We start from the raw sequence: 19466 nt of genomic DNA, 5'->3' as shown, positions 1-19466 counted from the left end.
CAGGGTAACCAGCATCGGATCCGGCACGGTAGCCGGCAGCACCGGAACAACGGAACCATACCCGGAAGTCTGTCCAGAGATGGCCACGAGCTCCGCGATCAGATCATCCCGCAAGGCGTAGTCCAACTGCACAAACCATCGACCACCGAGAGCCCGGACAACAGATAATTATGGCGGAATTGGTCGATGATCAACTGCTGACACGTCGAATCATAATATATTATACGTGTGCACAGTGTGTTTTCAAAACATCTATTTTAGGCTCGTCGGTGCAAATAAGATGATAGCTGGCTTGGGTAAATTTTAACCACTGCTACAAACAAACAATTATTTAACAGTAATCTTGAACCGCCTACCATCCTAAAAAATAGTAATTTGCGCTATTTTAATTTTGTAACTTATTAGATATATTTAATTTATTTTAAAACCATATTTTTTTAAATAGTATATAAATTGTTAAAGCCCAAAAACTGCCCCAATAATTGGATAAAATATTGTCTGCTTACGATTGAAAAACATTACTCTATATCCATGTACTCGTATAACACATAATCTAATATAAACACATCAATATAATATGATACATGTGCAATTCCACTTTTTGGCCTATTAAAACCATTAATTTATGTAATAAACATCAATTAAGCAACCGATAGATCAATAATGTTTAGGTGTAAAAAACACATTTTCGAGCCCTGTCCGTTTTGACCTAAGTCCGTATATGACAAACACACACACACGTTTCTTTTTATACATAGCATAAACACTTCAAACCCAATGATAGATTTTTTTTTCGTGTTATATATTATTATATTGTTGAGGTGGAGGGACATAATATTATTTATTGATGTATGTACATACGTGTACGTATAGTGTGTCGATTGGAAAATAGATTTAGTATAACTTTAATTTATATTATTATTATTATTTTTACTACTATTATAATTGTACTAACACTATGTAAAATGTTCCTATAGTTTTTATAATTAGTGACGACCAATATAAAATCAGTTATGTTTTAATTTCGTAGTCGACCTATATCAACAAATTAGATATTTAATTTGTTAAAATCTTGACTACGCCATCAGTGAAATAGAAAAATACAATAACAGCAATAAAAATTAATACTCCCCGCACCATTAACATTGTTGTAATAATCCATGCCTCGATCGTACACATTATTCGTTAGGTACCTACATATTATTATTATTAAATTATTCAATTTATTTTAGTAATTTATTACATTTTGTTAAAATATTAATTTATTTCATACAGACTAAGCGACGTACGTATTTTTCTTTTTTTATGAACAATAGGTATTTATTATATTATTTACCGGTACCCACTAAGTACCCCTAATTACGTGTTATGTTTGTTAATGCGCAATATATTATTCATCTTATCTAGAGCGATGTCTGCGGACATCCGAATACTATATTTCCGCATACTTCTATCAATAACATATTTGAACTATTAATTTATTTATTAGTCTTAAGTTTTTTTTTTATTTTTGTCTTTTTTTTAAAAAGCTTTCATTACGAACATATTCGTAATGTGTTTAGACATAATGCTTCTTAACGATGTACCCTTCTTTTACATGTAAATAATCGCTGTACTTTGTTTTATTTATATTTATATATATATATATATATTTATCGTATATTATGTGTGTATGTGTTTTTTAATTTTTTTTTAAATATATTATAATATAATTATTACTGTAAACGAATAGAGCAATTTTATTGGTTGTAATCACCGTGCATGCACACTTTCGTAGTTAACAAGTAGCTACATAGTATGTGTAGATGCGTTAGTCCTTGAGTACAATGTTCGAAGAACGCTGCATAATATGCTCACTTAAGTACTGACTGTTACGCTGCGCGAGTACCTATAGTTACACAGATATTTCATGAATTAGTTTGTTTCGACGACCGGTTGAATCGACGACAGTTTCAAATATAAAGTTCGTTTTAATTTTTAAATGTTTTTGTTTTGTATCAACAACTTTTATTGTGCGCTGATGACTACGTAATAACCAATAACTAAGGTAAGATATAGTATGCATAATAGTATAACGACTTATACTATGTATTATACGAAAATATAAAAGAATCACAAATTTATTTTAAAATTAAATTATAAGTAGATGGATATTCTGTTTTTTGATATAATCAAGAAAAATAAATAAAAACAACTTTGGTTTTACACAAAAAAAAAGGTAAATAAATATAAACTCGAGATGAGTATATATTTATTTTAACTTTTATCTAGTTAATAAAAGCAGCAAATTTTATAGTTTTAAAAGAAAAAATAATTTATCAAAAATACATGAATATATAATCTATTTTTTTTTCTATCGTTATTGTAAGCTTAGAATTTTACCTCGACTTAATTTAGTGTTAAATAAATATTATTTTCAAATAAGTAAAAACAATAACAATTATTAAAATGTATATACATTTAACAAATTGATTATGATACCTTCTTCATAGATATATAATTTTAGAAAAAAATACTTTCATTCGCTCTTTTTATTGATTTAAACCAGGTAAAAACGAATTGTTTTATCTACTAAACATTTATTTATTCAATAAATTATTTTATGACTTCTAAAAATAGTAAATTTTCAAGTATTAATATGCAATAAAACTTAAAAAATATAATAATTCCATTATTATTAATACACTTTGTCACTAGATTTTTTACAAGGTTAACCTAACCTTTTTTTCATTGTTACGTATATTATAAAAAATTTAAGACTATTGGGTCAAAAAAAAAGTTTTATGTGGTAAAAACGTAGTTACGTAAGTTTATTGGCTTCAAATTGAGTAAAGAAATTCTTTTCATAAGTAATATTAAATAAAATAAATTGACATTTTATATTTCACTAAGTAAATATTAATCAACCTGAGATGTGTAAAAATAATTTCAAATTTTTAAATGCACAAAAATAATATGATTGTTCAATATTATAGGTGTTGTATAATATTAAATAATGCGTTATACTTTTGTGTTTTTAATTCTTATAGAATGTAAATTCGAGTGCCTAATCTCAACTATACTAACCTACCCGCAATTACCGTCAAGTAATGTAATGTTCTATTTTATTATGGTATAACAGAACGATGAAAACAACGAGGCTATAAAATACTAATAAAATCATTAGATTATTATACATATAAATAATTTTTGTAGATAAAATAGGTACAATTTCAATAACGCTTTTTTTCGGTGCCCGTGTAATATAGTGCCTATTTAGTTTTGTACTCATACAATCATGTTATTATGTTATTATTTTTCACCGGTGGCTATAACATTTCATCTGTATCATCCATAGCCACCGTTGCACGGTTTTTGGTCTATTTCGGTTTCTCGCGCTCGTCGCGGTCCACTGTACGTCACAATCCGTTTTCGAACTATTCTTCGTCGAGTGACAGTTTTCTATTAGTGGTCGGGCGTACTACAATGTAAGCTACCTACGCATAACACCACAATGCATTATGTTATCGTTTTTAACGTTCGCCGTCTTTCATCAATGCAATATAATGTTATAATATGACTGAACTGTGTTGTGTAGTTCGACCTATATTATTGTCGCTTTTGATCAAAAGTGTAATATTATTATTTAATATCACATGACTGAGACACCCGTTTTCGTGGAGTTTATCGTTTTGATTATTTCCCACACGTGAAAATAAGGTAGGCACACAGCTTTAATCTCTATAAGCTACCTCTTATACTAAATACATAGGTATATTCGGTATAAACGTATTGTATGAATCACGATATATCTAATATTTCTATTCACTCGTATTTCGTCTGTTTGTTTGCTTGTTATTATTATTATTATTTTTTTTTTTTTACTCTCCAAGGTCGTCTCGTGTAGTAGGTAATATTATGTGTGTCCACAACACATTTAATCGTTGTCAATAATTATATTGCTGGCATATCATAATATTATTAAAATTATAGGAAAATGTCTTCATACTTTTACTAAGAAATTACGGCGCTTACAACTACGAATTACAATATTTGTGAAAACCGTTTATTTCAATGTACTATAATGATAATATAATCAGTATTTAACGTTAGTGTAACTGTAGTGCTTGGAATTAGTGTTCTTTTCTTTTAGTTTTAATTATTCTGATGTTTGGTAATTGATATACTCATTTATTTTCTTAATATTGTATGTGGTAGATAAGTACCTATGTGCTCGATAACTATATAGGTTTAAATTACCTTCCATACAATTCGAATTTTTTCAACTATTGTCTGCTTAATAAACAGGTATAACTGATATGTGAATTTTTCATTATACAAAAAGCAAGTATAGTATAATGTAATATATATTATTTTATAGTAGTCAAAACTCGATGTTGACAAAACAGATAAATATTATAAGTATATTTTAAATTTTTCCAAGAACTAATTCATTTGGTCAAGTTTATTAAAATATTTTTACAGACGATCAATACGATTTAATCAGAAATTAATATGTTTTTGTAGTATTATCGTGATAATATAATATTTTTCTATTATAATTTTTTATTAACTATTAAATCTCACACCTATATATAATCAATTTACATTTAAATAAATCTCTATAGCGTTTTACATTTACTGAGAACAGTTTAAACTATTTGTCTGTTTTATCTTACTTCTCTGTTTACAGACCTATGTAATGTATATAAATAATATACTAATACACATTATGCATATTATGAAATTAAATCAACATTTATAGTTTATAAATATATAATTTAATCGTATTATAACGTTACATGTTAAATGTACCATAAATGTTATAATAAATATGAAATATTAAAATAATAAACTCCATATAATTTGTGTCAAGTAAAATAGCGATACACAATATAATATTGTGTTTTACACATATTTTTTATTTACATTTGGTTGTACTTACCTTACGTTGTACAACAGCTGTTAAGAATTAAATTCCTATTTGAACACTAAAGTATAATGTTATATTTTCCTCGTATTAAGCAATTTAGCGATTGAATACAAATCAGGTTGTTTTAATAGTAAATTAGTAATTTTTTATGTTACATTAATATTTAATAGTTTTAACATTGTGTTGTGAAAAAACTAATATAGGTAGGTACCAATAAACCAGTGATACTCTATAATTAAACACTTAAATAATCTTTTCGATTAAAATAGTTTGTTTTAGGTATCTCATCAATTAAATAGGTAATAAAAAAAAATTATAGATGCTTACATATTCTTGTTTTATACTATGCAATAAAACCAATATATTCATAATATTTAAGGATAGAAATATAAAATATCATACTAAAAGTACAGTAATTATTAACTTTATTACCTAGCTATATATTTGTGGTGTGGAAATAAGAGATTTGTTTTATCGATCCTTAAAGAGATTATACTTTTTTTTAATATTATTGATTAAAAAAATTCCACTTCAATTATTAGAATTAGTTTTGTTAAGTTGTAATTACGTTTATAATTTTTTGTTCTGGGAATATTAAAATATTCCATTTTGGATAGAGGGGATTGGCTTAAGGTGCTATAGGTATTTTATATTTCTAGTTTATTTATTGTCACTAAATGCCTCTTTCCTTCACGTCATCCAATCATTGTAATTCACACAAACACAGATTTGCATTGTTAAAAGTTTTGTCTTTAGTTACCTATTTAATACAAAAAAAAAATATAATAAATATTTTACAATTATTGTCAATTTTTTCCATTTATATGGGATATTTTGATAGTATGTGCTTTATAATAAGAGTTACTTCACATATTTCGCATATTGATGAATCTTTTTTGGGCATAAGAAAACGATTTCTATAAATATGTATAATTTTTATTTTATATAATATATACCTATATATTATACATATTTTATTTAATAGAAGAATGCAAAATTAATTAACAGTTAACCGGTGTTAAAATTATATTTACATTTAAAAGAACAGAAAATATAAAATACCGATTTTAAGGTTACATTTCGGTTTTTTAGTAATCATTTTATAATAGCGTATAATATAGCTACGTTGATTCGGACAGTATAGTAAGTGCAATGACTTACATGTATAGATATAGGCATATAGCGATGATTGCATGATAAAATGTATATGTTAAATAACGTATTGATCAATACATTATGACTAAAAAAATGAAATTATCTAACTACTATACAATTCTTGCAAGTATATCAGAGAACATATATTTTCTGATAGCGGTATAGGTACCTATTATATGATGGCCCCCTCATATGAGGTTTGAATAATCTTCTTTCAATACACAACATCAGCAGGTGTCTTTAACCCATAACGGCCGGCCTATCTTTATTTGCAGACCACCAACACATTTTAAGCATAGCATGTATTTTAGAATACATTTTTTTAATCATTTAATGAATGTTTTTATTATGAATTTACGAATGTGGTCTGCAAAATTTAAAAAAAAAATTAAGTGACCCGTGGCTTTTCATAAAAGTTAATGACTTATATATTTTATAATAGATAGAGGTACATTTGTACTTCATAAAGAATAGTTATACGATATATTGTACCTATATAATTTTTTTTTTTTAAGAAATAAAATAAGTTAATTTAGAATATTATTCGATTTCCTAATTATAATGGAATAGTGTAATTTCCTATTTTATGAACAAATAAACAATACTATATTATGCATTTATTTTAAAACTTTGTACACCTTTTTAACTGATATTTTCTTTGAAAAATAATACAAGACACATATCATATTAAATTGTTAATAACTGTATAATTGCATAAATAATATTTAAGTAATAACTACTATTATTAATTACAATAGGTACAATACAAAAAATGTAAAATATGATTCTTCGACATTTTCACCTGAAGTTGTTAATAATTGCTATACTGACTAACCAAATTTAAACTGTAATATTATTAATATTTATTAATCATAGTCCAACGTGTACACTGAAATTTTTTATCATTGTATATTTTAGTTTATTGACTCTCAATGGTTACAAATTACATATTGTTAATGATATAATTTTATTCTACGACTTCCATACAACATTGATGCATCGATTTGGGATTCATAAAGTCCAACCATATTAATACATTGTAAGTATTACACTACAGTTATTTATGTAATAATCAATTTTGTTTTTATTTAATCATATGCTAGTTCAGTTTTTCGAATAATTCCAACTTATTAAAATACAGAATGACCGGTATAGTAAATATATTTTACGTAATATACGAGTACTGTATTACACAGATGGCATATTATATCTATACTATATAGTATATAGTATACGGTATTATAGTATTGGTATCAACCATAAACATATCATTATATTAAAAATGTGTTTATGTTTGCTTAAAAAATTCTCGAAATAATTCATTATTATTTAAACTAAAATTAAACATTTTATAGAAATATGTTGAAGACTTCATGATTATATGAAATTATAAACAAAAAAGGATATATTCACTTCAGTGCATTTTCAAATATCTAAATGTGTTAGATGAGTTTTACACGATTGATTAAATCACAAAACTTTTTAAAATCGTGTTTACTTAAACCGGTAGAACACGTGTATATACAGTACTCTGTAGTCGATAGATAACATTAGCTTAACATGGTCGTCCAAAATTTTGCGTTTGGCGGGGATTATGATTTATGAAATCCCCACCATTTTTTTTTTAATTTGAATATTTGCATGTTTACAGTGTACACTAATACCGTGAAAGTGATTATTGTTATAGTGTTATACTACTAATGTAAATACTAATATACTATACTTGTTGCTTAGGATTTATTACGCATTTCAATATACTATATTATAGTATTTAATTACTAAACGTATATCTATAAATTTATAAAAATAGTAAGTATAATATTAGTCTTGTAGATATATATATATATATATATATAATATATTTCTTTTTTTTTTTAGTAATTATTAAGTCTAATCATGGAAATGGCGACAAACACAGATAATAAAACAAATGTAGACGAAAGCAATCAAGGCTGTACCACCATCTCTTTCGAGACCCACGTATGTATTGAAACAATTTATTTGTAATTTTGCATAAGATTCTAGAAAAAATAAAAATTGCACATGGATTGTATATAGGTACAATTATATGTAGGTACATTACGCACTATATTTCATACGACGTTAATTTTTTTATTCATGAATTATGATTAGAACAGTATAAAAAACAATCTCTAAGAATGTACGTAGTCATACACTTAATGTATCTTCATAAATTCTTCAGGCCAAGTCCACATTATCGTGTTTGACATGATATTATGACTAAATTAATATATGTTATTTATTTACCATAATATACAATGAGCAATTTATGTACGACTTTAATCAGTCAATGTTTTACTTAGAACTGAAAGATTAACATTCACGAAATATTAGTTACAAGAATATGTTAATCCAGTCGTTTTATTAAATTTTATTTTATTTTTATCATTTTGAAAAATGTCACAAGTATAAACTAGCAGACACGCCGTTGTGTATAGGTTGAGTAAACTTCACAAACTGTGTGATATCGATGTAAACATGATACAATAGGTTTAAATAATAAATAAGTTCTTTTTAAGTGTATATAGGTAGTTACCAGACGTGCATTGAATATAATATTATTAAAATTGAATTGGTTTGGCTGTGTTTCCGAATAAACTTATCGATATTGAACAGCGATAAAAACGCGTTTATTATTACAGAACACAATATTATGCAGCTGAAGGAAACATAATATATTTTTATCGTGGTTATACATTTTTTTAACGATACGATTTAATATTACATTTCATTTTTGTTCACGTAATACAATCAATTATTTTGATTTTTTTTATAATTTTTATCAGGATGATAAATAGAAAAATTATTTCCATAAGCTGTTATGTTTTTAATTTGTTAAATTCGTAGATATATTAACATATTATTATTAAAGGAAACTCATCCGAAAACGTGCAAAGAAGGATTCGACAACAAAAGAAATTGGCTTTTTCCACGATTGCTGATAAGTAACAACAAACAATTTGCACTAAAATGTCTGTGCCATGGAATGGTCTTGGCTTATATATTAGCTGCCATCAACCATTGGTATTTAAGCGGTGTGTACCTAATCACATATATATGCGTATGATGTATAATAATGATACAGCTTTTGTCATTGTCGTCATCTACGTGTTACAGACGTAAAAGACGTCGGCTGGAAAAACGGATTAGGTCTACTGATCATCGTGACCACGTGTTATTACGGTATACAGCCCGTCAGATTCCTGTTCACGTTGATACCTACTGTGAAGGTGTTACCTCACGCACACTTCAAGTAATACTACCTACAATAATACATTATTATTTTAGAAATATGTGTACAGTTATGGTTTATCAGTAATATTATCATGTTAATCATTGTCACCTACCTACTTCTATTAAGTGTTTGTTTATAAATACTTATACCTATCTAGCGATCCTTTTTTTTTTTTTTAATTAGCAGGTTATATTTTTGAAATACATGAAACGATTTACTAATTTTCGTACTCCTGAAATATGTAATCAAAAATGTATATTGCTTTAGTAATGAAAAATTGTGTTTTCCTAAATGCGTAGATATTACAGGGACCTGGGACATCGTAAAATAACCTAATTTAAAAGCAAGGTCATTCTACAAAAGTATCAAGTGTTGTTTTTGACTTTAGACACACTGAACCTATATACAATGTATTATACACGAGTAGCTTACAATTACTCGATTTATTATCCACGTCAAATCGGCCATGGTCAAATTTGTTGCCATGCGGTAAAAACTCGGTCGTTTGAAAATAGTAACTGATGTGTACGTGAAAATTATGTTAATACGCGACGAAAATCTTTCAATACCATAGTAAACTCCATACAGATGTGATGTTGAACAAATAAGTTAGGTTACCATACCATAGGCATAATAATGTAAATACCTACTATCTTTAGCATAGTGACTAAAAAATAAAACAGCAATAACCTTGTAGTATACGGAAATCTATTATTATTGAATGCATTTTTTTAAAATAGATTAAAAGCTTTAATGTTTAATTATATATTTAAGAAAAAAAATTTTAATTCATGATTTCGTTATTTTAATACATTTTTTTTTTTTTTTATCGAATAATATATTGATGTATTATTATTTTAGAGTCAGAATGAATGGTATGTTGTGTTTACAATGATTATTTAATTATTATTTATCTTTTTTCTAATTACGCTGTTTTTAAAGAAAATGATTAAAGGTTTTAAATAGGTAGTATTATAAACTAATTTATTATTTAATCTTGTTAATAATTTTAAAAGATAATTTGTTAGAATTCATTGTCCATTTATCTCCCTAAATGTGTTACTTAAAGATAAAACAGTTACTAAGTAATTATATTAGTAATTATATTATTTATTATAAATAAAAATAAAAATAAAATAATTACAAATCACAGTTAACCAATCAGTTTTATAAATTATGATTTGTCATCTACTATCTATAAAAAAAAAAAAAAATTGGATTCTAGTCATTGTATTATTATGATGAGTGTGTATTTATATGTTACACTTACACAATATTTTTAATGCACCTACCTATAAAGACATAATATAAATTAAAATTAAAATATGAAATTAATATAAATATTTTTTATCACTCATAACACTTCGTAGATAGTTTTAGTATTTTATATTTATAGCTAACCTTTCATGTTGTTTATCAGATATTGTCTTGAACGGATATACGTCACAGTATATCCATATCCTTATAGCCCTGTATATTAATTGATGACAGTTCAAGAGTTGTATGTCATCCCACATCAATGTGAGCTAAGGAAAAAGAAATCCATCGTTTGAATAATTATATTTATGTTATTTTTAACTGTTGATAAAACTAATGTTCTCTGTGCCAAAATTCTTGAAAATTTAAAACAAAATCACATATAAGTTGTTCTTGTATCTATATTATGAAAATATTAAAAATACATAGACTCCATTATTTTATATGCATTTAAAGTTCAAATTGTATATTCAAAGTTGAACAAAATCATATGTTTATACGATAAATAATATGTTCTTTGATATATTTCATAATAGTTTAAAATAATAGTCTTTTAAAATTTAAAATTTCTAAATTTTTACATATACCTAAGTACTATACATTTTACTTTACGCAATGATAATTAAAATATTTTTATTTTAAACATTAATTTTGAGATATTACTTAAATAAGTTATTTATTACAATGTAAGTATATTATTTAACATATACCTACATTATCGTTACTCACTTGACACCTGCTATACAATAGAGCTACTCACTTCGCAACTTTATTTTCATTACATTCTTTTGGGGGTATGAACTATTCCTTGTTTTCATTAGTTATTAGTGTTACCTACAACCTACCTATTACTTGTCAGTTATTATAATTTTTACTAATATGAAATAATTCGTGCGTTATTTATATTTTTTCTCATATAGAATCGGAGTGCTGTGTACTTTCTTAGGGTCATTCGTTTTATTCATTTTCTTCGACACAAAAAATAATAGACATAGGCTAGTGCCATTGGCTGGACTTAGCGTATTTATTCTCCTTGGATTCATATTTTCCAAACACCGTAGACATGTGAATTGGATCACAGTTGCGTCCGGATTAGCCACTCAGATAACTATAGGAATGTTGACAATCAGATGGCAAGTCGGCCGATCTATAGTCCAGGCAGTTGGAGAATTGGCCGATAAGTTTTTCTCCTTTGCGTACGTTGGTGCTAAGGTGACGTACGGAAATGAACTAATCGACAATTATGGTGTATTCGCATTTAAGGTTAGTAATGTATGATAATGTGATAATATTTAATTTGATTCATTAACAAACCATGAATCAAATTTAATTGATAATATGTACACTATAAAGGTACCACTGTAAACTTTCAATTTTTTGTATTTAAATTACTTATTGAAACACTATAACCTCATTATTTTGTATCGTTGGTCAGTACGCATGAGTTTATAATGAAATATTACAAAATTATACCTATTTATAGAAATTAATGCTCAATGAATATTATACATTGAATTTTAGACTCTATAAGCATATTATTTCATCTGTAAACACTCTGCTGGAAGATAACAAAGCTTCACGTATATAACAGTATAGCACCGATACAAAAACGTTTTTATATTATATGATTAGGTACATGATTTTTTTTAAGTGATTTTTTAAATATCTTTCTATGAAAACACTAGTACTCATTATTTTTCTTTACAGTTCACCTATGTAGCGTTGAATAGTTATTATTATTCGACGAATAATAATATCATAATTTAAAATATTATACACAGATTGAACATTTTAACTATATACTGTAACATTTTGATTTTATTACAGGTGCTTTCAGTGTTATTTTTTATGTGTTTTATAATTGAAATACTATTTTACTATGGAATCATACAGACGGTAGTTATAAAATTAGGATGGTGCTTGCAAAAATTACTAGGAACGACAGCAGCCGAATCAGTTAATACCTGTGCTAGCGTGTTTTTAGGCATGGTAAGTGAATTTATTAAATACGAGAAACTATAAACTTATAACGTTAGATAATAATAGACATACATTTTTTTGTTTCTGTGGCTATTGGACGTGAAATTACATTTTGATGGATAAACATTATTTTTTTTATAAAAGTTTTTGTTTTAAAATTTTGAATATTTTTTAGAAATTCGAAAAAAGTATTAATCAATTAACTGTTTTTATAATAACTACTTTTTTTTGTAGTTTATTAAACTAACAAAATAAAAATAATCATTATTCGTACATAATATATAGTAGTATAATAGTATAGTATAGACAGTATAGTAGTTATCTGTTTAGAAATTCGAGAAACATATTCACATGTTATTAAATTATAAAGTACGAAATATTATAAAATATACCGTGTTTTTTTAAAAAAATATGGTTAGTATGAAATATATGTTCGAATTATATTTAAAATATTTATAATTAAATATAATTATATTATAATTATATTGCACGTAGTAAACAAACAATTTAAATAAAATTCTTTTTATTTTACCAAATCTTGTAATAAATAATCTTTGATAAGTATATCATAATCTTTAAATGGTAGTAAAATAATAAAAATAATTTTAAACATATATGTTTAATTAAAATTTAAAACGTTTCATAGAAAAAATATTTATTTTTATTTAATTTAAAGTGAATAAAAATATAATATTTAGTACATCTATCTAAATAAATTTTAAATTCGTCGTGACAATTCTTATTAGCTATAAATTGTTTGAATAAAAATAGTAATGAATAAATGAACATTGTTATTATCGTGTTGGCTTCATTAAATTAAATATGTTAAATGATTAAGGAATTAAAAATTTCAATTAAATCAATAGTAATGAATTAATAACTGCTAAATGGATATAAGAATACTATATTTTCAAAATATAAACTTTTGTTTTATTTACTTAAGAAAAATTGTTGACATCAATACATTATACATTATTACAACTATACGACGCATTATATTACTTATAGGTACTTGTATGTGATATGACGTCCTTTATTGGCACTTCATTAATCATAAGATTATTTTATTTGACAAAAAAATAAATCACGTGCATTAAATTTCCTTTGATGTTTACTTATTTATTTACTGAATTGTTGTATCTATACAAATAGTTTTACAAATAATGTAAATATCACAATACGGTTCTCACGTGCTAATTAATATAGTGTCTTTCAAATTTAGCTTATAAAATACCGGTAAGTTACCTAATGTATAAAAATTACAAAATTTGAGTAACGTAAATTAAATTAAATACAGGAAATGTATAAATTTATATATCCGTTAAAAACTATTGAAGACAATTTTGTCCACGTGCAGTTTAAAATTATATTTTTTTATTAAATTAATTCTCAAGGAAATCTATCAACTTAAATAATGCTAGAATAAAAAAAATATTTTATGTTAAACAATAGATCAACAACATAATATTGTAATAATCATGTGCATTGAGCGAGATAACTATTTCGTATACAAAAAAAAAAAAACATAACCAGTATTATTTTAGATAAATGTTATGTTAATATTATAAATGAAATATTTTGGGTAGCTATTGGTTAACATATTATTATACTATACCACTTTAATCAATGACAATATTTGTGTAACGATTTCAATACAAACTAATTTTTTTCTTTTATTATAGTCAGAGGCGCCTATTATCATCAAACCATATTTACCTGATTTAACAGAATCTGAAATCCATACCGTTATGATGGGAGGATTTTCAACAGTAGCTGGTATGATTAATCTTATTATAAATATTGATGCAATACAAATTGGGTCTATCCTCAAAAAAAAAAAAACATAAACAGCGAAATTGTTTAATGATTTTTACTTTTTAATGGACATTCAAGTTTTAACTTCTTATAAAAGTGTGTTTGCTGATATTATAACATTCACATTAGTTTTATGTTTTATTTAGGCACTGTATTTGCGGCATATACATCATTCGGTATAGATCCGGCTTACTTAATTACAGCATCAGTAATGTCAGCTCCAACTGCGTTGAGTTTCTCTAAACTGATTTTCCCAGAAACTGAAAAATCATTAAATAGTATAGATCAAATATGTACTAAAAAGTAAGTGTACCTTATACGTGTAACGATGAGGGTGAATTGTTTATTTTGTCGGAGAGTCCCATTACTAAAATTTGAAGAAATAAATCGTTTTTTATATAGAGGATAATAATTGTAAATATTATAAGCGCTAACTAGCTCATTTTTGTATTAGAGTCTAAAACAAGAATATTGTTAAATAATATTATTTTTTTCATGAAAAATTTACAATATTATAACCAAAACTACTCATATTACAATGGACCCATTATTGATTTTCTTTTAGTTGTACTCGCTTGTTTATATTACTGTTCTGTGAAAACTGAACCTATTATTCTAATCTAATTCTAATACCCTTCTAAACATTATAGACTATAGTAATACCTTTTTTCAAATATTTTTCAATACCTATTCAAGTCTCCTATAGTAGTTGTTCGCACTGTAGTTACATTTATTCTATACATTTCAATTTCTGTTTAAAATATTGGTATTATTTTTTCGATTCACCTTATACTTAAATTTGCCGTGTGAATATTATTTTTTGAAATACCAAACAGTTTTATTATTTTTAAATAACATTATTAAATACATGATAATATTCTAGTGATTGATGACTACAAAGCTTTTGTTTTAATATAATATAGGGCTCGAATTTTAAAGCATATAATATGCTTCTTTTTTTATAAATGAGACAGAAATCTAATTTTTATACATAAATTCTTTTCACGCGTCATTCTGATTCCCAATAAACCAATTTATTTTTGCTTTTTTTCAATTATTCCAACTGTAATTTTTTATATGTATATTATGCTATTGTAATAATAAAAATAAAAAAATAATTATTAAGACATGTAAAAACCCGAAATATGGGTATTGGATTATTATTGTATTCGTTATCGGCTTGTTTATTAAATGTATTAAACGTATAGATTATTGATCTACATAATATTATACCTACCTATATCTACCTATACGGTCAGTATACCTATAACATCAATATGGAACATTTCAAAATTTAAGATTTAGTGTTGTAATTAATTATCACTTCAGTGGATGTAGAAAGTTCGTTTTCTACGTATAATAATATTCTGTTCTGATAATAGAGTCAGTTTCACTATTAAAAATCTAGGGAAATACATGGTAGTAAATTCTTTTTTTAACTTAAATTTATATTTAAAATTTGTTTATTCATTTTTAACTAGTCCATGTTAATTTTTGGTCATGCTTTTTTTGCTTTTTTTAAAACAAACATGTTTCTTTTTTTATCAAAACAGTCGTGTGCTTTTTATTTGCTTGTTGTGCTTTAAAATCCGAACAATATTTATATAACATATTAGCTGGACCACAAAATTAGAAATTGTAGATACAAAATTCAATATTTGGTTTCATAAATCAGGTATATCAACAATTGTTAATATGTAAGCAATATTGCCAAGATCAACTACAAAAAAAAAAAAAAATGAATCCTCACATATTATAGTAGTATTATATTATTATGATTATTAACGCCGTGTTAATTTTGTATAATATTTTACAGGACTAACGACGAGGGTAACGTGATGGACGCGGCTTGTAAAGGAGCCCAGTTTGGATTGAAAATAATCGGAGCGATTGTCGCCAACATAGTGGCGTTCGTGTCGTTTGTTGCGTTCATCAACGCAATAATAACGTGGTTGGGACATTTGGTCGGATTCGAAGATCTATCATTCGAGGTTAGCCAAAAAAAAACATAATTTGGTGTATAAATTGTATCGATTTTTGATTTGTATTCCATTTTCCGATTGTCCACAGTATGTATTGGGCAAGATATTGATACCTGTCACGTGGCTGTTGGGCGTTGATCCTAGCGAATGTGAAGCTGTCGGCAAATTGATCGGCTTGAAAATGACAATTAACGAATTTGTGGCGTACAAACAAATGGGCGATCTAATTAAAGAAGGCAAGCTTAACGTAAGTGTAATACGGTCGTGCATTGTATTTTATAGACATCATATTCATATTCCAATATTCCAACTACATTGAGAGTAGAGGGGGGGATTGTAACCAACTTTCTTAAAACACCTTAGGCCTGACAAAAATAACACGAAAGAGCCAATATGACTAAATTTTGATAATAATTAATAAGGTATACATTTCCCTGGATATATATTTGTAAATATATTTTTTAATTTTCAAATACAATTTGCCGTGGTTCGACTGTTGACCAACACTGAGTGAAAATTAAAAACAGTTATAGTATACATTATAAATTAATAACTTAAAAAAAAAAAAAACATAATTTAAACGTCTCAAAATATTGTTGTTAAAATAAATTATAACCACGAGCTATATACTAATAGTCCTAATCGTTAAATCGTGATAATAAGAAAAAACAAATTAATAATTACTTCTATCTACCAAAATGGTAAAGTATTTTTTTTAATCAATCTAAAAATAGCACTCTCAGTCGTTTATATAATTATATTTCAAATACCATCGTATATTTTATAATATTATCACAGATTAAATAAAAATATCTGTGATATTATACCTATGATATAACTATTTCGAGTAAACAGTTGCCTAGTAATGATTTTATAATGGCCGTAAACATTTTGGCAATAACAATTCAAAAACTGAAATGACGCACTTTACTTCGGTGCGAGACTATAGTAAACTTGATTGGTTATAGTCATGTACCTAAATAGGAACCATGGTGTATTTCTATCAAGCGTATTGCTTGATATTTACATTTTTAATTAACAGTCACCATCCACTCACTCACTCACTCGCTCACTTACTCACAACTCACTCATTTGACTGAAATAATGATGGTTTCAATGTTTTTTGCCGAATCAACAGTGACTTTTTTTAACCACAGCCCCAGGGATGGGTGAAATAGTCGTAGGTCTTTAATCGATTTGTGCTGAATCGTAAAATTACGAACGTAAGTAACTTTAACGATAATTCGTCTACGGGTTCGGTCACGGTAATGGTAGTACTATCTTTATAAACACTAAACAGTGAGTGAAAAACCTCTTATTGCATATTATGCTCACCGTTAGATAGCGCTGTTGTACTTAATATTTATTTGTTTGATTTTTAGTAGTTACAAGTTTATAACTAACATCAATGATTCTTCTTTTTCCTATATTTTTAATTGAGTAATTGACTAGTATAAGGTATAAGGTATAAGCTTGTTTTTATTATGAATATGACAGACATACCTACTTCGCTTATTTGATTTCTAATATGAAATTTCCTAAATCTTACATTGAGTTAACTTTATAACTTTAATAGTATAAATTAACTTTATACCAACCTTTAGAGGACGCATGAAGCCTGCGTGTTTTCTAACCGTTTTACAAACGTACCACAAATACAAGTTTGCGTTCCTCAAAATCCATTCTAATTGCTGACAATCTATTGTATAAGAGTAGTTTTTTTTTATTTCTCACATATTTGATATGTTGCGATGTTGTCATAGGTATTTTAGACGTTTGCAGTTTTACCACAACCTTTTCATACAATTTACAATTTTATTACATATTATGATTACGTTTTACGTAACACGTTTACAGCTAGAAAATTTTAAATTTCCTTAATATTTTGGAAGGGATATTTCCTCTCCTTTTGGCTACATCCCTGCCGGTGCATCCAAATAACATGCCAAATAAATAATCATAAATTATAATGCCTAAATTTCACCTCTTGAAAGGTATGTCTGAATTGCATGCTATACATACTTTTTACTTATCACAACTTAATTTTTTTATTTTCTAATTTTTCAAACAACAAACTTTAAATTAATCGACATTTTTATCAATATATTTTTTTATTTATTCAAAACATAAAATTTATTAATTTATTAATTGTACCTAGATTTGTAAACATAAGTGCATGATAAATAAAATTGTACATGGCATGTAATTCTAACAAACCCTTGAAGATGTGGCATGCAATTAGGACAGACTTTAATAAGAGGTGCCGTGTAATGCAAATGTGACCGTCATTGCGTTTATCGATTTATTTTCACACGTATTTGATTTTCAGCGCAAGTCGGAAATCGTCGCCACTTTTGCTTTATGCAGTTTCGCCAATCCAGGATCAATTGGATCGATGATTGCCACATTGACGACTTTGTGCCCTACACAGCGATCATCGATAACCAAAAATGTATTTAGGGCATTTCTCGGTGGTACGGTCACTTGCTTTTTAACGGCCGCTATTGCTAGTAAGTATAATATTATTATTATATTAGATATATAAATTTAACGGTACTTCATAAGTTCAAAGCGAATGAAAAATAATACCGTTTGTTATCCCCTCCTCCTCCCAAACACAATACCACACCGTATAAAATGTTTCTCTCTAACACCATCTGTTGTATCCAGACATTTATTTATTTTCCGTTACGACGTGGTGTTTGGTCGACAAGTAATAACTAATCAAAAATGTTATTTTCCAGGTTTATTAATGCCCGACGAAGGATTACAAAACTAAAAGCAATAAATTATCTTTGTAATTTTTGTATATGTAATTTTTTATATATATATATAAATGTATGTGATGTATTATTGCTATCTACATAATAGCAAACTTACACATACCCATTTATTGGTATAAATTATACCAATTATATTTTTATAAGTAATATAATATATTTTATTATTGTTTTGAACATTCATCGACGAAATTCTCATTTTCTTTTGTTAATCATGACTATATTTTTATATTGTTAAATATAGGTACAAGATTATACTTAATTGATAATATTATGTAAATATTTATAAACACAATGTGAATAATATTTTTTTAATCAAAAACCAAAAT

At 26.2% G+C, this 19466-nt stretch overlaps 1 protein-coding gene across 3 annotated transcripts; it reads left to right on the top strand.

Moving 5' to 3' along the window:
* Positions 1-1813: 1813 nt before the first annotated feature.
* LOC114125228 (sodium/nucleoside cotransporter 2-like) lies at positions 1814-19316 on the top strand. Of its 3 annotated transcripts, XM_050206263.1 has the most exons (14): positions 1814-2047; positions 6986-7106; positions 7802-7876; positions 7946-8047; positions 8961-9123; positions 9206-9341; positions 11501-11843; positions 12408-12569; positions 14243-14336; positions 14522-14678; positions 16192-16366; positions 16446-16604; positions 18687-18867; positions 19102-19316. In XM_050206263.1, exons 4-14 carry the CDS (start codon positions 7964-7966, stop codon positions 19134-19136), a joined length of 1689 nt encoding a protein of 562 aa, XP_050062220.1. In that variant the 5' UTR covers positions 1814-2047; positions 6986-7106; positions 7802-7876; positions 7946-7963; the 3' UTR covers positions 19137-19316. The 3 variants fall into 3 exon arrangements, with proteins under 3 accessions (XP_050062220.1, XP_027844584.1, XP_027844585.1); XM_027988783.2 differs by lacking the exon at positions 7802-7876; XM_027988784.2 differs by lacking the exons at positions 6986-7106; positions 7802-7876.
* The last annotated feature ends 150 nt before the right edge of the window (positions 19317-19466 follow it).

Source organism: Aphis gossypii, chromosome X, assembly GCF_020184175.1.
Source record: "Aphis gossypii isolate Hap1 chromosome X, ASM2018417v2, whole genome shotgun sequence".
Lineage (NCBI taxonomy): Eukaryota > Metazoa > Arthropoda > Insecta > Hemiptera > Aphididae > Aphis > Aphis gossypii.
The sequence above is the reverse complement of the archived record's forward strand: the minus strand, read 5'-3'. Positions and strand labels throughout refer to the sequence as shown.

What these genes read in the sequence shown, in the direction of transcription:
- LOC114125228 (XM_027988784.2), top strand. Translation starts at nt 7,964, where the DNA reads ATGGAAATGGCGACAAACACAGATAATAAAACAAATGTAGACGAAAGC. An exon ending in CCATCTCTTTCGAGACCCAC is followed by an intron (nt 8,048 to 8,960) that starts GTATGTATTGAA and finishes TTATTATTAAAG; the next exon opens with GAAACTCATCCGAAAACGTG. An exon ending in TTTAACGGCCGCTATTGCTA is followed by an intron (nt 18,868 to 19,101) that starts GTAAGTATAATA and finishes GTTATTTTCCAG; the next exon opens with GTTTATTAATGCCCGACGAA.